This window comes from Notamacropus eugenii, chromosome 4 (assembly GCF_028372415.1).
Source record: "Notamacropus eugenii isolate mMacEug1 chromosome 4, mMacEug1.pri_v2, whole genome shotgun sequence".
NCBI lineage: Eukaryota > Metazoa > Chordata > Mammalia > Diprotodontia > Macropodidae > Notamacropus > Notamacropus eugenii.
Window position 1 is genome coordinate 286,640,009 of NC_092875.1, and position 27,137 is coordinate 286,667,145.

Below are 27,137 nucleotides of genomic sequence, written 5' to 3' on the forward strand. Positions count from 1 at the left end.
AAATTATAAAGAACTTTCAATTACCCACATCTACAGCAGAAACTCATTCTCAGTGCATCTTCTAATAACTAATTTACAGGTAATTCAGAGCCAGCCTGGGCAGGAGTATATTAAAAGCTATTGCCAATCACACACTTGCGATCATGCACTGAATAACAAGATATAATCTTTGAAGTATACATACAAGATTTTTTCTTTTAAATGACTAATCATGTATGTGGTCCAGCCAACAACATTACATATTCACAATAAACATTCTGCCTTTATTAGCCCCTCACTAATCAAGAATGATCCATTGGCTCAGTTGCATTAGTCATGTCAGCATCTTGACTATCCATCTCTTCAGGTTCCTCCACAGAATTTCCTTTTTGTGCTTTTGACCTTGTGGCAAATGTTGTTCCCACTGCACTTGTTACATTTCCACTAGTTTCCGCATTCAAATGCTCAGTACCACCAGTTATGGGAAAAGATTCAGGTAAGCCAGCCTGAAAACTCCCAGATTTTGCAGATGAACTTACAACTTCTACTTTCCTTTGAGGGAAATCAGTTGGTGACTGCTCTGTGTTCTGATCCCGCAAGTGCCTGTCCATTGAAGCCTGGATTGATGAAACCATTTCCTGCAACTTTTTTCGCTGGGCTTCAATCAAGTTAGGATCCAGCTGCCTGCTGTCTCTCATTGTTACTACTCCAGGAGCTATCCGAATAAGCTCACTGTTACTAGAAGGCGCTGTGAATACAGAAGGATCTGGTTTTGCAGAACTAGCAGCAAAATCTGTCCCTGCACTATGTTTTCTGATAACTGGACCTTCTCTAGCTCTCTGCTCAAGGTGGGGGCTACTGGATGCAGTCCCGAGAGAATGCCCCTTTCCTTGGAAGGCAGTCACATTATGCAGCTGTTCTGATTTCTTTTTCACTACACCACCACTACCTAATTTCAAGAGACCATGTGAGGGACTTGATTCTCGACTTCTTGAAGTAGTCTCTGACCGAACCTGACTTACAGCCTCTTTCACTAAATCTTCAACATTAGGACCAATGGGGAAGTGCCCTGCAGCATCCACACACAATTCCAATCTGTCTTCTGAAGCATTGTAGACAAAGGTTTTACCAGGAAGATGTGGGAAAGTGCAGTGCTTGCCATCAGTCATACCTGTGAAGAAGGGAAAAAGTCAGAAATTTAATTTCTTCAATTCTTATTTAAAAGATTATTGAAAAAGCATTGTTACCTCTGAAATATAGTGAAGCTTAACTAGATTAATTCAGTAAGTGGTCAGCAGCTTTATGCAGCTTTTCCATACCTAATAGTTTAGAAACCAAAAAATTAAAATAAGGATATCCCACCATATAGAAAATGAACTTAAAGCATTTGCTCATAACTCTTTACCTACTTGATGGAAAAGGATAAAACTACAAAAGGAAAATAACCACTGGGAGAAAATATTAGCTAATAAACAATTTAAAATGAAGCAGTATCTCAGAAAGTATATTATGTAATTCAAGAGAAATGTGATTCAGTTTTCTAAAATTCAAATTCTACAATTTTTACAAACACATCTAACATATTTAATGGACAGTTGCCTAATAATACCATAATGGAGAGTGAGATTTGGTCTTCCGGCCTATTATTTACATGCTGTTTCTGCATTAGCATGTAAAGTTCTTAGGGGCAGGGATGTTTTTGTATATTTAATGTTCTTTGTATCCCCAGCATTTAGACTGCAGTGTCCAGCATATAGTAAGCACATAAGATAATGTTTGTTGACTGAAGAAGCAATTCTCCAGATTTCTGATGACAATGAAAAGATGTCTAAAGAGAACAATATGATTAAACAGAGATATCATCAAAGATACTCAGACTTTTGAAGGACAACATAAAGCATGAAAAAATGCATAATGATGAATATTAAAGATTAGCAAGATACTTTAATAAGGACTGCAATAAGTGCTCAAGATGACAAAGGTTTTCTTTAGCTATACTAGGTCAAGATGAATATGAAAGAGAATTTATACTTGTTATTGAAAGATAAGAAAGAGGGAAGAACTAGTGAATTCCTTTTTTTGCTGTTATTTTTCCTACAATGGAGAATGATCTTCAGACTGGAAATTATAAAAGTGGTTAATAGGGAATTATAAAAAGTGTCTAATTACCATTAGTGAGCATAAGATTTCCTGGTCCAGTAAAAGTACAAACCAGGGTAATGAAATCACATACACGTTAGTCATCTTTCCTGAATCACAACAACAAAAACAAAAAATGTGTTGTAATATTTGAGATGGATAAATATCATCTCAAGTGTGGGAACTAGGTCTAGTGTCAGAGGACCCTGGGTTCAATCACACACCCCTAATACTATACTTAGGTGACCTTGAGCAAGTCCTTTAACCCCATTTCCTCATCTGTAAAATGAGAGAGTTGGCACTGATAGCCTCAGGGATCCCTACCAGCTCCATGAGTCTATCAAACTACTGGCCGATGAACATGACAAGATTCTAGAATCGTTCTAGAATGGTTCATTGTTTTGTGATCACTTAGAGTAGAGATGATTCCTAAGAGGCCAACATGCCTTCATTCAAAATGCCATGACAAATTAACCTTGGTTTCTTTTCTATACTTAGTGTACTAAGCACTTAGTAGGTATAGGGCCCTTGGGTAGATCCTGGAGGAAACATCAAGTTTAGATAAACTTGAGAGAAAAGGCTGTTACCAACAGAAAAATAAGCAAAGGTTTCATGGAAGAAGTGACATCTGAATTGGACTTTTAAAAATGGGCAAGAATTAAAAAAAAGCAGAAAGAGAAAGAAGAGTAGTTTATTTATAAAGGACAGTGTTACCAAAGGTAAAGAGACAAAATAGCATAGGACACGCAGCTAGTGTCAGATCAGATATGAACTCAGGTCTTCCTGATTCCAAACCCACTTTTGACACCTAGCTGCCCCTGTACAGAAACACCAATGCATTACTGATGGAGCTGGAAATCTATTCATTCTGGAAAGCAATGTGGAAATATGTAAATAAAGAGACTAAAAGCGTTCATACGCTTTGACCCAGATTTCACTATAAGGCATATGTTCTAAGGAGGTCACTGAGAGAAAGGCTTTTTAAAATTGCCTGTAAACATGAAAAACTAACCAAAAAGTATTCAAACTGAAAATGATAAAGAGATGAAGTGAGAGATAATTCATAAAAATCTAGTAGGCCAGATAACACAGAACAGCAGGTATAACACAAGATTATTCAAAAAGAGGGGCAGGATGATATCTCATAGTATTAGATATCTAGGCTAATAATAAAGCAAACTATGTTAAAACAAGGTAAATTTGATCTTACAAATTGGATAGTATGTGACTGGAATATGACTATGATAGAGTACATCTTATGCAAAAGGATGTGGTAGAATAATTGCATCAAATATTAAGATAATACATTCATAAGAAAATCCACAAACAAGAGAGGGAAAACATAGTCGGGATCTTTTGGATAAGGATCAATTGAAGGAGTAATAACTGTTATTATGGTGGGATCATATAAACAAAAGAAAATGGATGAGCCCAGGAAACTGATCACATCATGGCATGGAGGCATAAAAGAGTAAAGACAGGGTACTTCAACTGTCCAAACATCTTCTGGAACACTCCCTTTTCTAACAGTAGAGCAGCTGATTAATTCTTGACTTGCCTTATGATCATTTCATTCTTCAAAAGGAGGAGAAAGTACATAACAGGAACTTCTATTCTGGAATGGATTCTGATCAATAAGGAGAAATTCACTGCCAAAGTAGAAATGATAGGAACTTTAGGAGAAAATGAGTAATCTATCATAGAAAATTCATGTCAGATAAGGAGGGGGAAACCAGGCACAATCTGAAACATATCTGGGATTTCAGTACAGTCAAAGAGTTCAGATGAGTAAGATCCCAGAACCTAAAATTCCTAAGAGAAAGTTGGCCTAAAAAGGATTGGATACTCCAAAGAATGCTATTCTAATAACTTTCAATGAAGTAAGAGCAATATAAAAAGACCAATATGAATACCCAAGGAATTAACTGATCAATTTAGATTTTTAAAGAACAAGAAGAGAAAATGGAAGCAAAGGCAGTAACTGAAAATGACAATAGTGTGTCTGGAAGTCTAAACCACAGAAGAAGCTAAAGCCAGTAATGAATGGTAAGAATAACAAAAAAAGCTTAAAAAGAAAAGCTACACTGGAGACAAGAGTAATATCAATGAAAAAATGGGACTGCTATTCGGAGGAGATTGATGACAAGAGATGGCAGTAGGCTCTTATTTTATTTCTGCTTTTTCCTACTAAGAAAAACAATAATGAGGGGGCAGACTAGAACAAAAAGGGTTAACTGGAAGGTAAGAAGTTGGAAATAATATCTAGCTGACTTCAACTGAGTGCAAATAACTTGGCCTAAATAAACATATTTCTGCTTAAACAGACATCCCAAATAAATATCTTTCAAAAACAGAAGAGCCCAATTCAACTCTAGCTCTGATGTTAAGCTGCTGTTGGTTATCTTTGAAAAATCATGAAAAATGGGAAAGAAGTTCCAGAATTGAAGACAGGCAAATATAAAATTTTTTAAAAAGAGAAACAGATGAACTTTTCAAACTACAGATGTGTGAGCTTGAATGATTCCTGCAGGAAATTAAAGAATGTATTTAAAAACAGTTAAGTAAGTATTTAGAAGTGGGAGCATTTCTCCCACTTTATAAATTAATCAAGAAGAGGTCATGCCCAACTAACCTAATTTCTTTTTTTGACAGGGTTACTAAACTAGTGGACCAGGGAAATGCCATATATGTTGTATATGTGAATTTTAACAAGCATCTAACAAAGTCTCTCATGCTTGTCCTTTCTTTGTAGATAAAATGAAGAACTCGGCCAAATGATAAGAGTTAAGGGTAGATTTAAACTGGACCCAGAAAGTTATAATCAAAGGAGCTTTAAGTAGCAAACTGGAGAAGTCTCTAGTGGAATACCACAGAGAATCTAGTCAACATTTAAATCAGTGATTTGGATAAAGGCATAAATGTTTATTACATGTTTATTAAATTTAAAGATAACAAAACTTAAAGCGATAGTTAAAAAACTGAATAGCACAGTCAAGATCCAAAAAAACCCTTGGTAAGCTAAAAACAAAAAAAGGGATGGGGAAAGGGGAAGACAAAACTAATCTGTTGAAATGTGATAAACTAAGGACATGGAACAGTGACTGACAACAGAACTGTATGTTAACTCCAGCAAACTTAATGGACTTTCAATGCAATGCAATGCAAATCAACAATACGACATGACAAACAAACCAAAAAAAGTTAATCCCATTTTGGACTTCACTGAGAGGCATATCCCTGCTATAATTTCCCTGGTCAAACAGCATCTAGAGTACTGTGTTTAGTTCTGTGTGCCACATTTAGGTCAATGGCAAACTGGAACATACCGAGGGAATGGTGACTAGGATGGAAAAAGTACCAGACAATAACACAAAAGAATCCGCTACAAGAACTAGAGAGATTTAGCCTAAAGAAGAACAGTTTGAACAACTGTCTTCAAGTATTTGAAGCTCCTTCATGTGCAAGAGGGGTGTAGACTGATCTCAAAGGTCAGACAAGAGCAATGGGTAGATTCTGAAGAGTCATTTGGAACTATTCCCAAAGAGCTATAAAACATGCATACCCTTTGACTAAGGAAGAGGTGAAAAACAAAAAGGAAAAGGACCTACATGTAGAAAACTATTATAGCAGATCTTTTTGTGTGGCAAAGAATTGGAAATTGAGAGGATGCCCATCAACTGGGGAATGACAGAACAAGCTGTGGTACATGATTGTGAAAGGCTACTGTTACACTATAAGAAATAATGAGCAGGATGCTCTCAGAAAAACTGGGAAAGACTTACATGAACTGATGCAAAGTGAAACGAGTAGAACTAGGAGAACATTGTACATAGTAACAGCAATATCTCAGCAATAACAATGATTTAAGACAATTCTGAAGGACTTATGACAAAGAATGATGTCCATCTCCACAGAAATAACTGATGGAATCTGAATGCAGATTGAAACGTAACTTTATTTTTCTTGGGTTATTTTGTCTGTGTTTTCTTTCACAGAATGACTTACATGGAACTGCACATGTATAACCTACATCAAATTGCATGCCTTCTCAATGAGGCGGGAAGAGGAAGGAGAGAGGGAGGGAGGGAATTCAGAACTCAAAGTTTGAAAAAAGAATGTTTAAATTGTTTTTACATGTAATTGAGGTAAAAAATAAAATATTGATTTTTTTTTTTTTAAAAGAGCAATGGGTAGAAGTTGCAGAGAGGCACATTTCAATTAGGTTCCTAGAGAGAAAGTGGAAGGGGTCTGGGCCTGTGGACCTCCAGTAAGGAAAGCCCCCCTCACAGTAGATCAACAACTGTTGTGGAACAAAGTCTTAGAAAATTGCCTGGAGCACCGAGAGGTGTCCTCAGAGTCATACAGTCACTATGTGTCAGAGGCAGAATTTGAACCCAAAGCCTGCCCAAACTCCTCTGCCACACTGTCTCTCACTCAGACGTATATGGGGAAACTTCCTGACTGTTGGAGTTGTCCAAAAGTAGAGTGGGCTTCCATAAGAGGCAGTGAGTTCTACTCACCAAAATATTCACAGTAGTACTTTGATGACAGCAAAGAATTGGAAACAAAGTAGATATCCATCAATTGGCAAATGGTTAAACACACTGATTGTTATGCAGAAGGGTTCTTAACCTTTTTTGTGTCATGAAGCCCTTGGGCCGTCTAGTGAAGCTTATGGATCTTTTCTCAGAACAATGTTTTAAAATACATAGAATTATAAAAGAAACCATTTATACTGAAATAAAGATAGTATTTTTTTCTCCCATCCAAGTTCGTAACTCCCCTCCAGAAATCTTTCCGTGGTCTCTTTGGGAATCTATAGATGCAGGTTAAAAACTGCATTGTAACAGAATATTACTGCATTGAAGAAAACAATGAATATGTGAGAATCATAAAAAAGACATGTAAAGTACATGAGGGTGGTGGTGAAAAATTTATATAACTGTTTTATAATCACTATTTTATAATACTGAGAACCCATGAATCCATCCAAATTATTTTGAAATATATATGTAAATGCTTTGAAAACTATAAACTATACATAAACTATATAAAACTATAAACTTCCTTACAGATAAAGTATCATTATATCTCAGACTGCTTCCCTTTTATAAGATGGGCTGCTCAATACTGAACTGAAATCCATAAATCACACTCCTAACATTTGCAATAAAAAATTAGCCTCTCCCTTCATTAAGACTGCATCCATAAGACAGAAGCTCCCTTCACCTCAGTTCTGCTAAACCTCTCAGGAGCATCACCCAACCTTTACTCCTTCCCTACAAGTCACAAAAGAAAAGGTATCCTCTCCCCTGGCTCAAGCTAATAATCCCTTTCCTTGCCCCCTCAACCTCTTTTCAACTCCTAGACCAAACAACTTGCTATAAACATCATTTTGCTCTCTTGCTTACTTTCATATCCATATCACCAGGCTAAGATAAACATCCTCAGTTTCTCCAATCCTAAAAAAAAACTTCCTCAATCCTTCAACTTCTTTCAACTACCAACCACTCTTTCCCCTTATCCTTTCACTGCCAAACTTCTGAAAAAAGTGGTCTTAATCCTAGACCTCTGCTTCTTCACCTCCTCATTGAGTCATTTTTTCAGCTGGGTCTGACTTTTCATAACCCAACTTGGGGTTTTCTTGGCAAGGATACTTGGAGTAGTTGATCATTTCCTTTTCCAGCCTATTTTACAGATGAAGAACTAAGGTTAAGTAACCTGCTCAGGGTCACACAGCAGGATTTGAATTCACAAAGAGGAGTCTTCCTGACTCCAGGCCTGGTACTCTCTCTAATTCACCACCTAGCTGCACTTCCTACTCTGTCCTAAACCCCTCCTTGCAATCTGTTGCCTATTTCTCAATTACTCTACTAACGCTTCAGTCTCAAAGATCTTCTCCTATTTGCCCAATCTGGTAGCCTACTTTCAACCAGAAACATCTCTTCATTCTCCTAGACCTAGGGACAATACTGATACTACCATCCCCTCCCATCACTTTCCTCTTTTAAATTCAAAAGCTCCACCTCCTAGTTCTCCAAGCTTTCTTCATCTGTTTATCTGACTTCCCAAGCACTAGAAGACTCCCTCCTAGAAAAACATTACCCAAGGGTAGGTCCCTGATGCTTCCCTCTCTAGACTCTCCCTTAAGCAATCTCATTGACTTTCATGGCTTCAGTGGCTTAAAGGTACCTACTGGTACCATATACACAACATGCCCCAGCTTGAGCTTATTATAGTCTCTCCAAACCTACTCCTTTTTTTAAATTTCACTACAGTTATCTCTTCCACATCAAGTCAGTTAGGAAAACAGCATAGCACCAGCACATTCCCTCCTTTCCCCCCTCACCTTCCATCACCTCCCACTTCCCACCCCACAGCGATCTGGAAAATTCACGTAAAATGTTTTAGTGAGAGAAGCCTGAATTATTATGGTATCGAAACATAAAATATGTTGATATTATATAATACTACATGCATATTTTAGGCATTTCTGAGTTTCTAAACTTTTTCTGTGTCATCTATGGCTTCTGCAAAACTCCCAAAAAATTCCCATTTAATTTCTCACACTGACCTGCGATATATCAAAACCACTCTGAGGAAAGTCTCAATGCGGAAGGCATAACTGTATTTCTATTAGTGCCACCATTTATTATATTCCCCTCCACACACTCAATACCAGGCAATCAATAAAAAATAATTTAAGTACCTACTATGTGACAGACACTGAATAAGATGGGATGATAAGACATGGACCCCTAAAAGGAAAAGACCTTGTCTTTGAAAACAACCCAGTCCCCAAATCTTCCAATACATTTCAGCAGCCCAGTTCACTGGCACCTCCACCCAAGGTACTACACCCACCCCAGCTGTGTTCCTATCTATCTTGAGAAACAATCTCTGGTCATTTTTGTCCCCTGTAAAGAAGTTTTGTTCATGGATGCCAGGTCTGAAAAATATTGTTGGGGAAAGGGAAGGGAAGACAAAGAAAGGGGAGAGAAGGGAGACTATACTCAGTATAGTATACTGCAGTGAGCATTTGGGGGATATTGGGACTGACTCTAGCACCATGGAGAGATGCCAAGCTGGTAAATGTCGTAGTGCTACTTATGACATATATATATATCACACCTCAAAAACAAAAATGAAATGTTTATATTAACCAAGTCTTTTTGGGGGGTTCAGTTTACTCTTAGAATTATTTTATTCATTTAAAATTTTTTTAAAAACTGATGAGTGTCTGGTTTTATCAACTAGACTTTTAAGATACTCAAAGGTAGTAAATATGTCTTATACGTCTACATCTCATTCCTCAACTAACCCATACACACAACAGACACTCAAACACACTTCTTAAATAAACTTCATTTCAGTTAACTGAGGCTTCTGCTATGGTATCTTAAGACTTCTTTTTAACACAGAAATCTTCTAGTTCAAGCTCTCATTTTATAAACAAGAAAACTCAGACTGAGAGACATTAAATAATTTGTTCAAGGTTATATAGCTTATAAAAAAAACAAAAACAAAACAAAAAAAAGAGCTGAAGACTAGAACTCATGTCATCTAATTCAGTTTTCTGTACAACTAATATTCTATAAAGGGACAGTTCACACTGGTGTTTATTAAGGGAAAAAAGTAAATGTTCTATTTTAAAAGAAATTTGGTCTTAGTCCACAGTAATTTATTCTATTCTATAAAAATAATTAAAGTATCCATCACCAGTTGTGCCAGAATGGAGTACAACACCCATCTTTTGTCAATACAATTCGTTCTTACCTACCCAAAGGTAATAATTGTGAATCTCTTACAGACACTGGGTCCCAGCCCTTCACTTCTCTGGCTTTACTCTTTTCCCTCCTCACCTTGCCTACCAACAGATTAAGATACAATCTGTTCAGATAAATAACCAGACTACAGTAGTGTGAGGAAATTTCAGGATGCAAAACATTTGAATGTAGTTTTTGTATGGCTATGTTACAGTCAGTTTAAGGCACTTAAGAGTACCAGATATACTCTGTCCCAATTTTTTGGGACAAAGGTCGTTTTTCTAGGCCCTGGCATGTTTACCCTACTTCTTTCTTCCCACCCTTGAGAGTGTTAATGTAAGATATATTAGAAGGAAGTATAGACATGAGTTCAAAACATTTGGACTAGAGCCCAATCTACTATTTTATTACTCTGTGACCTTAAGTAAGTTACTTAAGGTCCAGGAGACATAATCACATCATTTGTGGAATTCACTAATCAGACTAGATGACTTTCTGCTCTGATATTCAGAAGAGAAACAGTTCAGTCCCCAGTTACACGAATATTTTCCTCTGGTTAAGAAGAGATGACTTTCCAAGGACATTTCTTTGTCTACTCAGCGGTCATCTTTCTGCCTCTCTCCCTGGGAATTCTTTTCTTCTTTTTCCTGTCACTGGGCCATAGCTATTCTCCAACATTCTTCTAATATTACAGCCTGGAGACTTGATCTTCTTGTTTGCCCTTTGTCTTGGGAACCTTGGTGTTCCCTAGCCCATCTAATTTGATGATCATAACCTCTCCATCCTTTTTTTCACCACTGCTGCCTGCCTTTTTTTCTCAAAGCTCCTTTTAGTTTGGGGTTATGCCTCTCTCACAGCAAGACATTTGGATTCCTTGATAAATAGGATTAAGGTCTTCTCCAGATCCCATATTCCATTCCTGATCTTCATATGTCTTCGATTAAGATTCTGTGATTTCCTTTAATATATTCCCATATTTGCATCTGAGTACAGGTGCATCAGGCTCACCCTTCCCTTGGGAGTTCCTTCAATTCTCTAACATTTGGAGTGGGGATATTTTGACATATCACTGTTTAAGTTTTCATCTCTATCCTGTATCCCAAGGGAAATTAGAATTCCACAGAATGTAAATTATTTGGGAACAGGTGTTTCATTTTTTGTCTTGGCATCCCCTAGTACACAGCATAGTACATTATACAGGAGGTGCTTCTTAAATGCTTGCTGAAGTAAAACAACAGATTATAATGACTTCAAACATGTAGTCTAATAATATAAAAGTCTCTCTTCATTTTTCATCCATCTATTGTGATCACCAAAAAAGGTTAAGTGCTAATTCATTTGTAATCGTTTAGCTTTAAAGCCAAACTTCTCATAACATGAGGCTTTTTCTAAGAATAAACTTTATGCCTAAACAGTAGGCATACCTCATCTCCTTTCCTATCTTCAATGTCATTACATCTATATACTAGCAACTGACACTTATATGATGCTTTACAGATTAACTGTCAAATATGAGAAAGGAACGTATTCAAAGATAAAATTCAAAGACTACAAATACTTTGGAAGATTCAATATATCCTAATGTGGGATGACTTTTCTTCTCTTAGTATCAACCACGAAAAATAGTTTACAGAACAACAACCTAAATTTATTGTCCTCCCTGAATGACAAGTCTAATTCTTAGCATTCTAAATGAATCTGGACTTCTTTAGTGCAGGAGACAGAATATAACTGCTGAGCTTCTGTATTTACAATTACCTTCATAACTTTCTGTTAGACAACAGTAAGTTAACTTTTCCTCTACACAAACCAACTGTAGCTATTAAAGAATAAGGATCATTCTTAGTTTAGTAGTTTCTAACATGCTTGTAACTCCCAAATATTACAGTACCTAATATAGTGAATGCCTGTTACCTGACATAGCCAGGAAAGGGATCATTTTGATTAAGTATCATGATGCAGAGAATTATCAAATAAATACTACATGTTGATGATCCAAATTCACATAGAGTAAAATTATCTTAACACTAAATAATGAACATGATTTAACTTTTTTATGATTCAGAAAGGTAGTTCAAAATCCTGTGATATGTTGAATCTTTTTTATAAATGACCCAGCACTTTCAATGGCAGTAATTCAGTTCAATCCTATGATTATTATTGGGGAAACATAGATATAGATATACACACACATATATACATATATATATAGTATATACACACCATATATACATACATACACACATACATACATACGTTGTTTGTCCTTCGCTCTCAAAGAAGACCAGAGTTTTCCTTAAAAGCAGGAGCATGGGTCACCCTTCTACTCAAACTCTAGGACAAATGTAATTCTCCTCCTGTTTGTCATTTAAAGCTCTCTCACACAGCACTCCTCCCCACGCTCTCTGTGATCCAGTCATACTGATCTACTTGCTGTTCTTCAATGACAATTATCTATCTTCTGTCTGTCTGCACTTCTTACGTACGGACTCGGGCACACAGTATTCCTCCTCACCTCTGCTTCTTGGAATACTTGGTTTCTTTCTTTCTTGGAGACATTCAGGGTTAAGTGACACAGCTAGTAAGTGTCTAAGGCCAGACTTGAGCTCAGATCCTCCTGACTCCAGGGCCAGTGCTCTATGCACTGAACCACCTAGAAGTCCCCAGGGTTTTTTCAAGACTCAACTCAACATCACCTCATTCCTGAAGCCTATTCTGGTCTCCCCAGTTGCTAGTGCCTTCCCTATCATGCTTACCTCCTGTCTTCTTTGTAGGTGGCTTGAAAAGACCTAAATATGTACATGTTGCATCCCTCATTAAAACATAAGCTTTTTAAGGGCAGGCACTATTTAAATTTTGTTCTTGTATCTCACTGTTTAGCACAGTGTCTGGCACATTGTAGGCACTTAATAAAATGCATATTGACCGACATTATAAAATGCTTATCCTTAAAAACCTTGCACTCATATTGATGAAATCAGACATACAGAATAACTAAGCTAAAATATATGAAAATATGTTACAGGGATAAGTATAAATTAAAGCCAAAAATGCAAGGAAAAAACATCACAGATTTAAAGCTGGAAGGAATTCGGGACATCATCTAGTCCAACACCTGTTTTACAGTTGAGGACACATAGACATATGGAGGTTAAATAATTTGTCGAAGGTCACACAGGTCACAAGGGGGCTATGTTAAGAAAGGAAACGATCTGTGGTGACTGGAGATGAAGATAATCATACTTGTACCACTGACCTGATTTGTTCTAAAATGAGACCCAAATGAGAACGTTGACAAAACACAAAGCATCACAAAAATTTACATTATAATTACTACAAATAAAGTAACAATAAAAGCTGCTCTGATGTATATTAAAGTTTCTATATTAAAGTTTTTATAACATTAAAGGTGTCTTAAAGGAAGAAGAAATGAGGAAATGTACCATTCCTGGAAGCATGTGGGACTATGAGTATGGAATGTTGGATATGCTGTCAGAAATATTTCAGAGGTCTGCCTATTCATTACATAAAATAAGGCATCTATATCAGTTTTTACATCCAATTTAACTCAATTATATCAAGTTTCGTATCTGATAAATATCTCTTAGCTTTCAAAAAGGTATATTTTTAAAAACTCTTTCCATTTTTCAAACAATTTATAGCATTACATATACAAGTTATCGCAACCTAGGTAACTGTACATAGCCTTCCCCCTTTTGAGGGGAGAAGGAGAAGGGGTCTGGACCTGTGATTTCATACCCAATGTGGTAACTCCTCAATGTATGTCAATGATTCATCTATAACCTGGAGTCTTAGTTGCCCAGGGCACTGAGATGCCTTGCCCACAGTCCCATAGCTCATATAAGAGGCAGAACTTGAACCCAGGTCTTATATGCTCACAATAAAAAAAAGTTAACATTCTCTTTTCACATATGTATACAAAACTTCACAAAAATCAGTATAATTAAAGAAAAAAGCCGGTCTGATTTGGGGTCCAAATTTTAAATTTTTTAAAATGCTAACAAGCATACTAGCTATTCCTTTGTTTACTATCACACAGAGGACTTGAACCTTCTGAAGACTACAGTGAAAAATAAAAAGCTTTGAAAGTAACAATGAAAAATGGCCTATGCTCATTAGTATGGAGTCCTCACCACTTCTCATCTGGTCTGGCCTCACAATAGCTTCCTAACTGGCCTCCTCCAATTTCCAAATCTCCACACATCTACCAAATGACAGTACTCAAGCATGAGTCTAAACATGTCACTTCCTTGCTCAGTAATCTCCTAGGGCCCCTTACTACCTCAGTCATCAGACCCAATTCATCTGTTTGGCATTTAAGCCTTCACAGCCTGGCTTCAATCTACCTTTCCAGTACTATAGCTCATATTCTCTCACGAATTCAATAGTACACCCAACTGTCTTTGTTCCTGTTTCTCACTTGACACATTACCAAAGGTTGTCCCCATGTCTATAATGCATGTCCCTCTCCTCACCTCCAAATGAATGAAAAAGTACATATTAAGCATTTACAGAAGGCCAGGCACTCTGCAAAGCAGTGAGGACACAAATTAAAAACAAACAAAAACCAGAAATCCTCTGCCCTCAAAGAGCTTACATTCTAATAAGAGAAGAAAATCTATATAAGGAAGTAGTGGCCAGGAAAAGGAGCGTTTTTTAGGAGGTAGAAAGGCAGGATGGGACACAGGGCAGCAAGAGGATGGTAAAATGGCTTGACAGCCTTGATGGGACGTCAAATTGAAGCACAATCTCTTTGTCTGAGGTCAATTAGTAGATATAGTAGGCTAGTTTGTATAAGCAGTCATCAATCAACCACTATATGTGTTTTCTCTCAATAGAAAATAACCTCCTTAAAGACACAAACTGTTTCACTTTTGATTTTTATATCCCTATGGCCTAGATTGGACACAGTTGGCAAATAAACGTGTAAGTATCTGTTGGTTAATTTTACTTCTAATCTAGCTGATGCAGGGGAGGGAGAGAAAGTACAGTGGAAAAAGCACTGGCTCTACAGTCAGAAGCCTTGGGTTCAAATTTTGCCTCTGATGCTTATTACCTGTATGACCTTAAAGCAAATCACTTTAGCCTTACCACACCAAAACTTCCCTAACTATACATAAGGAAGTAAAATGTACTGGCTGGTGTCTGAGATTCCTTATGATTCTATATCTAAGTTGCTATGATATATTTCTGAAACATTTTTGTGGCTTTCCAAAACTTCCAGTCTAGATGGTTTTATGGAAATATTTTATTTTCATTTTAGGTTTGTTCTGCTTAATTAAAATAACAGACAACTTTAACTCTGTATTTTTAGAATGCATATTTCAAAATATATTAAAATTATGCTGATGATCTCTCCCTGGAGGCTCACCACACTGTTACCAGACTTAGTGCAGACACCCAATGACTTTAGCCCACTCCAACTCAGAACTGAGCAATCCATTAGCCTCAGCCTCTCTGACAGCTTTGCTACTGTATTTGAATCATTTGCTAGTATGCCCAGCCTCAGTACCTTTTCTGTAACTTGTGGTCTTAAGACTTGCCTAGAGTACCAGGCAACTACATGATTTGCCCAGATTCACACAGCCAGTAGGTGTCAGATAAAGATTCTAACCCAAGACCTAAAGGCTTACAGGCAGACTCTCTAGACAGATAAGAAAGCCTCTACAGTTAAGAATATCAATACACCAAAATTTTTTAGAAGCACATTTTTTGCGGCTGCAAAAAACTATAAATAAGGCAAGTGCCCATTATCTGGAAAGGCTAAACAAATTGTGGAATACAACAGAATATTACTGGGCTCTAAGAAATAATACAGAGAATACAGAGAAGCTTGGAAAGACACAAACTGATGCAAAGAAAATAAGGAGAGCCAGGAAAACAATATACACAATGATTACAACAATGTAAATAGAACTACAAAACAATCAAAACAGAAATTCTGATTATGAAATTATAAAGCTCAATGAAGACCTATAAGAACATCCCTCCCCCACTACATAGAAGAGGCTAGAGTTTGAAACCTTGTATATGATGTCACAATTTTTTGATAAATTGATCATTTTTGCTGAGACTTTTTCTTCTTTTTAAGAAAAAGTTCTTTGTTATAAGGGATGGTTCTCTGGAAGGTGAAGAGGGAAAGGATCCAAGGCGAAAACAGGAAATATAAAAACAAAAGGTATGAATAAAAATATATTTTAAATATTAAAAATATGAATATATTCATATATAAAAGGGAACTAAACTACTTAAAAACAAGGAAAATTAAATTCTTTCTTGCAATTTTCTTCACCATATTAATTTCCTTTATCAAGATGATAAAAAGATAAAATTTGTAAATCTTTCCTACTTATCACAAATCCTGAATCTTGAAAAAATTCAGACCTGCATTTTAATATACTTAGTGCCAACTCACAAAATATAACATTTCTTTACAATTCTAAGTCTGAATTAATGATGCTTTAATAGCAAAAAATAGGCATAATTTAACATAGTTCTTCATCCTTCTATATACAAAAAAGAGGGACTTTAATATCTCCAAAGTATATAAAGCTACTTTAGCTTTATAACTTCTTTCAATTTATAAATCTTTCTGTCCTTTAGAGTCAAATCTTTTACCACTGGAAGAATAATCTAAAATATGTTCTGGCTCCCTTCTTTCCGAAAATGAAGTGGAGGGGGAGAGGGAAGAAAATGAAGGAGAGTTGCTGTTTTATCTAGAATACACTTTGTCCAGAAAATACATTTCTCTTTTTAAGTTTTTCAGTGGCAACAGAACTAAAACTAAATTCTACCAGGTAAGAAAAACACCTATTATTTTTGTAGGGTAGTGTGATTCTTCAAGAACTGATAATAACATATTCCATCAAAATTAAATGTAACATTAAGTCTCTCCCATTCAAAACTTAGGGAACCAAGAAAAACGGAGACAAATAAGACCAGGTAGCTTCTTCAATCACTCTATCAAACAATGGGGCAGCCAGTCAGCAGCTGCTTCAAACTTCATACCACCCTGAATAGAGAAATCAGCTTAACAAAGTTTTATTAAAATTACTCACTTAGCTAGAATATTTAACCTCCCCATATTATAAAAACTAGACTTAAGTTACTGCATCCTTATCATTCCCACATGACCTCCTTCATTCATGGACCTCTAGGTTATCTGATGTCATAATTTACATATTCTTATGAAATTCATTAATATATCTCAAGTTAAAATTGTGGAACCACTCTTTTCTAGTTAGTCTCTTGTTGCTGTTCAGTTGTTTCAATGGTATCTTACTCTTCATTACCCAATTTGGGGCTTTCCTGGCAAGGATACTGGGAACAGTCTGTCATCTTCTTCTCCAGTTCATTTCACAGATGAAGAAACTGAGGCAAACAAGGTTAATTGGATTGCTTAGAGTCACACAGCTAGTAAGCACTGTGGCAAGATCTGAACTCAGGAAGAGGAGCCTTCCTGACCCAGCACTCTACTTCTATACCTAGCTGCCCTAACCTCTGTTTCATATAACGTAAAATGTAGAGGGTTTTTAAAAAAGTAATTTAGTTTAAATATTTCCCCAAATTCCAAAAATAACACTAAATTTCTTCCATACCAAATATGACTCAAAGCATAAAAATCTCAGGATACTTGTTACTAAGGATCTGACCAACCTAGCTATACTATGTGCTGATTGTGTGTCTGGTAGTATGGCTTTGGGATTTTGCAGATGAGGGAAGAGGAGAGAAAGGAAAGAGGAGTTTTTGAGTGAAAAATGTAGCATACAATGATCCTCTGGAACAACGGAACAAAATATTTGCCAGGTAAAACTATTCTATTAAATTTACCTATCTACAATATGCACTGTTGTCATCATTTCAATGGCAATTCTACAAGAAACAAATTAGGAGATAGTCTTACAGGGAGATTCGATTACAAATGGCTGTATTTAATGCAACAAAATTTCAATAATTTACTTCTCCTCCCCATATAGCTAAGAACTCTCATAAGGCTAAACATTAAGTAGGTATTTCAACCAGAAACATGAAAATACCAATGAAAGAAAGGAAAATATTACTTTTAAGTAGAACAAAACTATAAAGTTTAGTGGGACTCAGATAAGCCAAAAAGTAAACGTTGATTCATAAGACCAGGACTCCAAAGGAAACAGAAACCTGCACAATATCCCTAGAACTTAGGAAAAGGATTTATAACATTGGTGAGCAAAGGAGAAAAAGAAGTATGGCCTATGATTCTAAGCATGTGTGAATAAGTAGATATAATAAATACATACACATATACACATATACACATGCATATATATGTATACATATACACTATTGTATATAAGATTAAGAATATAAAGTATAAGGGGAGGGAAAAGTTAATTAGTGATTAACAGAGTTGGGTCAGAAAATCTCAAATACAATCATTTATTATGATATTTAATAAAAAATCCACATATTTTCTGCTTCTGATTACCTCAATGAGCTTGCTATTCAATCTGCTTTTCACTCTATAACCAACCATAACTTTCTTATTGCGGGGTATAACTATTATTCCATGGACTTTGTCTGATAAGAGCTATAAAAAACTACTCAACTTTTCTACTCCTTGCACTTGGCAATTTTTAGATAAGGAGAAAGTGACAAAGTTCAAATTATTTGAACACTTCTAGTGATGATGTAGCAAGAAAAATATCTGTCCAACAGATGTCAGTAATAACACATTAACTGATTTGACTACCATATACAATCCAGATTTTTCTTAAAGGTACACCCACTTAAATGCAAACTTCCCTAATGTCAAAATGACTTGAGTAGATATATTATCCAAGAATAAAGTTAGAAATAAATTGTACCCATTGTTTTCTTCATTATGTTGTAGAACACCCCACCCTGTTGGAACAAGTGAGGAAGTCCCTTCGCATGAGACCAGATATCTTCTCCTGTAGAACAACAAAAACAGATCCAGAGTCAATATTGGTACCAAGGACCATAATACCTGTTAGAATTCATTCTATTATCTCATCTAGAACAACAAAAACAATGGTTTTAGAAGGGGACTTTGTGATTAAACCATTTTATCCATTCATAGTTAAAGAAAATGATGGGTATAAGACTAGATGACCTCTAAGGTCCCTTACAACTCTAATACTCAGAACAAAGGATTGTCCTTACCATAGCCCTATGAGGTACATGATGCAAAAATTATTACTCCTATTTTACCCATGAGGAAACTGAGGTCCAGAGATCAGCGATTTGCCCACTAAAAAGAATCAAAACTGATAAGACTATGAAGTACCATATAAACATGAGCTACTAATATCAATGATTACTTGAAATAAATGGGCCAAAAAAAAAAGACAATTATTTCTTTTATAACTTCCCCAACAAAACTTTCCTGGTGCTACACAAAGCACTGACGATTCTACTTCTGTTCCTTTTCTGACTATTCTTCCCCACTTCTACTGTTCTCTTTCGTCATCTTCTCCTCCTGGTTTTCCTGGCTTCCTTCAATATCTGGCTAAAATCCTACCTTCTACAGGAAACCTTTCCTGAGCCCTCTTAATTCTGGTGCCTTACCTCTTGAGTATTTCCTCAAACAGCACTTAGCACAGTGATTGGCACACAGTAAACACTTAATAAATGTTTATTGACTGATTATATAGTTTATTTTCACATAATCTCCCCTAGTAGATTGGGAGCTCCTCATGCACAGGGACTGTCTTCTGCCTTTGTAGGTCTTCAGCACTTAGCAGAGTCTGACACATATTAAGCACCTAATAAATGTTTAATGACTGAATGATCACTTCAACCTTCACTGAAGGCCTTCAACAGGCCTTACATGTTCAACACTATCTCTTTTCCAACTCACCAAAATTTTTTTCCTCTTCCTATAGAAAATCCCACATTCGGAATAAATTCTCTAACTCCACTTATAAGTTTGCCAAACACAAATAATACCGATGAAAAAGTGAGAACTGAGGTCAGGAAAACAGAGATGGCTAAAACCCATCTCTAATCTTAAGGGACCCATACTTTGCAATTAGCTCCCATTTTCAATACTCCCATGTTCTCACTGGCTCTTTACTCCAGTCCCAGCAGTACCACAACTGGAAGTATAAACCCTCTTTTCCTGTCCATTCTTACTGAGTTTACCTATCTCAACTGTAACCTCTCACATCTACTAGGCATAAATATGTTAGAAAATTAGCAACTGGATTTTTCAATCAATTACTACCAACCACCTTGTCATTTTAATGATAAGGCAGAATGGCACAGCTGAAAAAATACAAGATTTGAAGTCAAGTTCTAATCCCAGAACTGCTTCTTACTACTGCTCTCATTTGTAAAATGAGAGAACTGTATTAAATCTAAGGTCCCTTTCAGCTCTAAATCTATCATCCTATCATGCCATATTTTTTTTTAAACCCAAGAAACAACACAATCCACAGCAGTGGCATGTCAAGTTCTAACATTTCCTCAGATGAGGTGTGTATCCTGAATAGTAATGGTAAAATGGTGAAGGATATAAAACTGTTTGCTAATTCATAAAGTGAATGCCGTAATTGAGATCTGACTATAAAGTTTGAAATCTAAAATTAACACAAAAATTTTAACGATTTTGTGAAATTTAGTAATGAAAATTTATAATTCAACATACTCTAAAACTTGCCAAAAAATGAACTATGGCTACGAACTAAAGAATCTGTAACCATTAAAAAAATGTACTGTTAAAATACAAATTTCTACTGCAAATGAGGAAAATCTGTTTGCACTACAAAAGATTTAAATGAATTAAATGAAGGAACTATTGCCATCTATTCTCTCATTTCCACTCTCTAATACAGATTATTTAGCCAAAACAGCTCCAGGAATCATCTGCTTGCCTCTCTTCTTAGTATGCCCAACTTCCCAAGTGCATCCACTCTGTGCAATCAATGTTAAAACTCATGACTTCAGAAAACATGTAAAACATAACCAAATACAGCACTGCGCAAATGCATCTTAAGTAGGATATAAATACTGTTAATGATGTTTTATACAAAGTTATGAATGCTTCCCTGTTAGAAGTACACAGTACATATTGGTCCACTAAGGCCTATGGAAAGATGAAGGACAGTGAGGTACTAACTAAAGTGACATTTCAATTGTATACAATTGCCTTTCATCCAACATTTTAAAGAAAAATTCAGAGATACAGTAATTATATTCAGATCCAATTACATCTACAGTATTCCCAACAATGGCTTTGTAACTTGCCTGGGTGAATCCAATTTCAAGCAGTTTTAAGATTTTAAAAATATATAATAAGTTAACAAAATCACTTCAAATTCATACTGCTCTTTGCAAGCTGGTATGGAATTAGGAAGAGGTTTCAAAATCAAATAATGAAAACATCACTCCATTCCTAAAAAGTGAACAATAACTGGTATGAAAACAGAAAAACACAAAAGGTATTATACCACCACTTATGCAAATATAAAATAGGTTATTTTCTCTCACCTAAATTAGTATGTCACTTTAAGGGGAAAAAAATGTGACATGAAAACTGAATTAATACTACAACAACAAGAAAAGTGAAACTGACCCAATAATACAGTATGGCACACTAAGTTAAATTTGGATTTAGAAGACATTTTAATACCATAGAGTCGACAGTATCAAAAGATGCACAATTTACCCATGTGTCATTTAAAGACTGGTAGATAACTTGCAGAAAGGCATTAAGCTCATTAACATTCAGTTATCCAGATGAAGAGGTGGACTATCCCCTAAGACATGACATTATTCAGTTAGAATCCTGAGGGGTTTTTTTTTTCTTAATTAGCAGTAAAACATCCAGCACTATAGAAAGAAGGCTAGTTCTACACTGTGGCCAGTGACCAATATTAGTGATAGGGTAGATGCTCCTGAGAGAGGGATGCTTTTCTGCTGCAGATACGATGAATTTGATATATGAATATTCTGAATCAAAAACCCCTATAAAACAATGCCACAAGTCTCTATTAGTGGTCAACTATTTTTTTAATGGCAGATACTAAAAGTCATCTGTTTTAAAATATGTGCATCATCCATTATTCTTTTTTTAAAGGTATGCTTTTCAAAATTATATATTGCTGGTATCTAGGGATTTTATAATTTTGCTATGTGGTTAAAGTGTGTTAGTCTCTAACTGATAAAAGCTGGAAAGTCACAGGAATCCTTCAACTCAGGATTGAAATCAAATTACGCAGTACAGTAAAGTGCCCGAAGCACCATAAGGTATTTCTTAATTATCACCAGCTTTACTCAGATGTGGTCACTGAAGAAACAAAACATCCTTCACACTTTGTCTCTATCCTGGGCTTCATCATTTTAAAGTCTCTCCAGGCATCAAGTGTTCTCCGTCCTTTGCCAAACAGATACTCAGGATAAACGGACAACGTTAGAACTGGAAGGGAACTTAGATATCATCTAGTCCAAGTGCTTCATTTTACAGGTGAGAAAATTTGAGACACATAGAGGTTAAGTGACAAGTTCAAGGCTACAGCTAACGATACCTAAAGTTAATATTAAAATTCAAAATGATAACCAACAAACAAAATTCTAAATAAAACTATAATGTACATTATGATTTAAATTATAATGGCAAAGTTAGGATTAGAACTCAAATTTATAAATCGTACACTTCCAAAAAGTCATATTTTATTGCATTTAGACACATAAAAATAATAATAATAATAATAAATGTGCAAAGTTAAGCAGAAAGAATACTGGACCTGGGTTCAAATCCTGCTTCTGTCACTTGTAACTACAACTTTGAGCAAATCACTTACCCTGTCTGGACCTCAGTTTCCTCATATGTAAAATTAAGAAGTTTAGAGTAGATAATGTTTAAAATCTGCTTGGGTTACAAATCTACAAATTTAAGTGCCTATATTTACATATGAAAAGAAAGTATTCACAGGAGATGTTTATAAACAATAACACCATGTTTAACATTTGTTTCATGTAAACAAAATAACTGCTCTAACTCAAAAATTTCTACTTCCCTACAAATTCATTAAGACAGAATTCTTTCTGTAATAACACCACAAACTTGCAGGAAAAGGTCAAACAAAGTGATTGCCTAGGTAATTTTATAAGATCATGAGTTGGTTTATAGAGGAGTCTGAACCAGAACTGAAATTTCTGAATTAATACTGTCCACTAAACCAATGCATTAAAAAGATTTTGTTATAACTAGTACAACCCCAAAATTAATAGTTCAGAAAGAAATCTGAGTCTTTACCTAATAAAGTAAAGAAACATTGACATTTAGTACCATTTCGATGCTACTATGCTATGCTACGACACTACCCTTGTGGAAATCAGAAATCTTTCAAGAAAAAACAATCAGGAACTATTGATATCTACATTTGTTTTCTTCACATCACCTTGCAATGTCATAAGCCTTGCTATTCAACTTCTACTCCTATTCAAACTGGCTAGAATACAAAATTATTGTCTAAAACTTTAAATTACATTTCACTAGTAACAAGAGTTTTTTTTCATTAATTTCAGCTGCATCACTGAAAGAACAAAGTCACACCCTTTCTCCCTAATATAGTTCAAAATCAACCCCATACCTACCTCTTTCTCCCTATGACACTTCATTACAAAGACATTCACTAAGGCAAATGAAGGCACTTAAAGCTACTAAAAAAAGATGTGAATTGGAGTAAGGCAGGAGGGAACAGGAAAAGGAGTCAAGACAACACCAGCACTGAATTAGGTGGGGGCAGGGTGGAAATATCAACACCAGAAACTGCAATTCATCAGACAGGAAGTCCTGAATCACCTGACCTAAACACAGGAAAACAATAAATTTAAACAAAAATCAAAGGAGGAAAGGTGGGTAGACTCAATTGCCACCTAAGCCTTTGAAAAAAATGAAAGGTCAGACATGGTATTTAAAAAACACTGCAAGTATAAATTATGTTGTTCTAAGGAATCGAATGACAGCAAAAGCACATCTTTGCAATCTTGGCATATTTACCCAGACATGTCAAAAACCCATATTAGCAAGCCATTTTCTTCTAGCATATATGGTCTGATTTTCACAGACCTCAGGGTCCCCTGAAAAGGGGAGAAACACTTTCTTCATTTTACGAAGAAGATACAGGCTACATAAAGTAAATTGATCTTACCCATTAATGTTGCCAGAAGGCACAGGGAGTACATTTCCTTGTCACTGTGCTCCTGAAATTCCTTAGAAGATATTTTGCTAGTAACAGCAATATCTTCATGTTTCACAGTGTGTGCTGAGTGTGCTGCACTGGGCTGACCACCTTCCTCTTTACCTTTTAGGATTTCTATTGTTATTCTATCACCATGTTGTAAGGGCACAGGTTCCTTTTCCATTCCAGCTTTGGGGGGCATTAGCTCTTTAGGAGGAAAACCATATCGAATACACTGTAAATATGGAGGAATATCAAATTCTCTAGCTATGCTCTCCTGAAGTTCAAAATAGGTTGTTGAGGGTTTGAGTGTAAGCATTGACTGTCGCCCATCATTTGTTGTTATGCGGATCTTCTTCTCCTTAGTAGATACCGGTGAATAAGGGGCCTTGGTAGGAGTAGCAGGAGCAGATGATGGCCCATCACGAATGATGCTTGGGGAAACAGTTCTAGGTTGGGCTTTTTGTTCTTGTTTTAACTTCTCAGTTTTCCGTTTCTGCATTATAGAAGCTTGTTCCGTAATGTTCTGTTGAATAGTTCTTTCAGTTTTACTCATATTTAATTCCTCCTTGTGCAAAGTTTTTGTTTTCTGCCCAGTAAGAATAATTTTGGTTGGAAGTTGAGACTCCAAATCTTGCCCATGTTGTACATCCTCAACTCTCTGGGCATGAGCACCATCAATATTTACAGGAGTGTAGTCATCAGGATTCTTTTTGGCTGTCTGATGCAATATAGTGTGGACAACTTTCTGAACTAGGATTTCACTCCCAAATTCACCAGGGAAATGTTTGGTAACAAGTTTCATTGCAACGTCATAAACATTGCTATTCAAAGACACATCGCTTTCATACTGGAACCAATACACTGTTTCTCTGACCACTCTTCCACTCCATTCCAAAGTAATAGGAAAAGCTTCAGGCAGATTGTCGTATTCTTTACCTTCCCAATAATGTTTGAATCCACAACCACATTTACCTCCAGTGGATCTGGTATTAGTTCTGTCCCCATCCAAATATACAACAGAACCATCACCTCTAACTCTTCGCACTGATGTGCCATGGCACCAATTACAAGCTGTTAGATTACTCAGATTGTAGTCTGGTATCAGAACATCCTTCAACGAATCATATGAGCACACCAGATTGTTCAAAGGGAAGCTATAATTTTTGTCAGGCCTCAGCTGACCATGGGTACTTTTGGCCAGGTTGTACAATTTCCCTCCTGGGGCCAACCACTCAGGGGGCACATGAAGTTCAGAAAGGGCACCACAGATCAAACACTTGTGAAGGCGATTATCCATCACTGCTTTTTTTGCAGCAGCTGTTACTTCTTCAGGTTGAACTCCTATTACCCCAGTTCTTCTGTAGAAATATTGATGAACATCTGCAACTAAACTAGGATGAATACCATGTTTGTCCATGAAGACCTCCTCCATAGCAGCCACAAGCCTCAGTAAGTATTTGTCCTGCAAACTTCTATCTCCTCCAATCACACACCCACCATCCTCCTCAAGTTTAATATACTTTTTAATGAGGTCCTGAGGTACTCCCCATGCTTTAGGCAGTAGCTTCATGGGCAGTTTGGGTAAAGCAGCCCCTTTTATACCAACCAAAGGAATATAGTGGTTTCGGCCAGAGCTACTCCAGGCAATGCAGATTGGTTTGTTCAAATGGCCATCTCTACCAGTGCACTTCTCTGCAGGGATAAGTCCAGGAAGAAAAGTGGCAGAATAGTCCCCAGAGCTTCTCATGCCACTGAGGGAATCCAGCAGAATAATAGGCCGGTGTAACACATTGGCAAGGCCAAAAATGTGGATGTTTCTCAACCCCAAGGGAACACCCTCAGGTGGTACAAAAAGGGGGTCACATTCGTTGATAATGTCCTCCCACTCCGCAGCATCAATGAAGTCGTGAAAGAGGGCTTGATACCGAGCCAGGTGCTGCTGAAAGTGCTGCTTAAGATTCTCTCTCAAGGCATGCCAGAAGAGCTCCCGGCCCACTAGGGCCCGGGACACAGCATGCACCAAGCAGTGTCCATCCCCGTCTACGTGCACCGGAATCAAGCACTCCTGACTCCGGTTGGCCCTCTTAATGTCCTCCAGGGTGTCATGCAAGTAGAGCAGACTTCCAGATCGGTCCTTGCCGTAACCCACAGTGTTCACATGCTCGGGCTCAATGAGAAAGGCGCGGTCGCCCAACAGGGCGCAGTCAAACAGCTCGCCCTGATTCATGTCTCGCAGCAGCTTGGCCCTGCCCGTCTGTTTGTCCATCCCATATCGGGCCAGGATGGGCGACAGCAGTTTGCAGTGGTAGTTGGAGAGGCCCAGCACCTTCACCAGCTCCGTGTTCTTCTTGGGGGCCCCCGTCACCCCGAGCAGCGCGTTCCGGAGCAGGTTGTGCAGCACCACGTCCGGGTCGGTCACCTCCTCCACCCCCAGCAGCTGGTGCTGCTCGTGCCGCTGCCCGCACTCCGTGCACTCGATGCTGGCTGAGCCGGAGGCCGGGAAGAACAAACGCGCCTGGCACTTGGGGTCCGGGCAGTTCCCGGACAGGATGCGTCGGTCCTTCCGCTTCGCGAGCAGCCCCTGAGCCACGGCCGCAGCAGCGGCCGCCGCCGGCGCCTCGGGGGGAGGGGGAGGAGGAGGGGGAGGCGGTGGCGGCGGCGGCTGAGACATCGCTCTCCGCTCTCGGGTCTCGCTCCGCGCCCCGGGCGACCCCTCAAAGGCTCATAGCCCTGACCCGCACCGGCCCAAATCAGTCCGGCCCAGGCCCCGGCTCGCCCGACTGGCGACTCGCTTTCCTCCCTTTATCAGCCCCCCCCACCGACACCTAAGTGAAGGCGGAAACACTGGACGCCGCTTCTCTAATTGCTTCTTCACTGTCGTAGCCGTTGCCCCGAACGTAACGGCCTCCACCCTACCAGGCACACTCTCTCTCTCTCTCGCTCTCTCTCTCGCTCTCTCTCGCTTTCACTCTCGCTCTCCCTCGCTCTCTCTGTCTCTCTCTCTCCCTCTCTCTCGCTCTCTCTCACACACACACAAACACAC

The 27,137-nt window shown here is 37.5% G+C and overlaps 1 protein-coding gene across 1 annotated transcript; it reads right to left on the reverse strand.

Moving 5' to 3' along the window:
- Window positions 1–242: 242 nt before the first annotated feature.
- Window positions 243–27,137, reverse strand: VCPIP1 (valosin containing protein interacting protein 1). Its single transcript, XM_072604725.1, has 3 exons — window positions 24,062–27,137; window positions 18,749–18,835; window positions 243–1,150 (listed from the first exon to the last, which is right to left on the reverse strand). Exons 1-3 carry the CDS (start codon window positions 26,763–26,765, stop codon window positions 282–284), a joined length of 3,660 nt encoding a protein of 1,219 aa, XP_072460826.1. The 5' UTR covers window positions 26,766–27,137; the 3' UTR covers window positions 243–281.

Bases quoted from the DNA above. Each gene is read 5' to 3' on its own strand.
- VCPIP1 (XM_072604725.1), bottom strand. From the start codon at position 26,765: ATGTCTCAGCCGCCGCCGCCACCGCCTCCCCCTCCTCCTCCCCCTCCC. The intron at 18,836-24,061 runs GTAAGATCAATT...GTTGTTCTACAG, and splicing joins CCTTCTGGCAACATTAATGG to GAGAAGATATCTGGTCTCAT. The intron at 1,151-18,748 runs GTACAATTTATT...CCTTCTTCACAG, and splicing joins CATAATGAAGAAAACAATGG to GTATGACTGATGGCAAGCAC.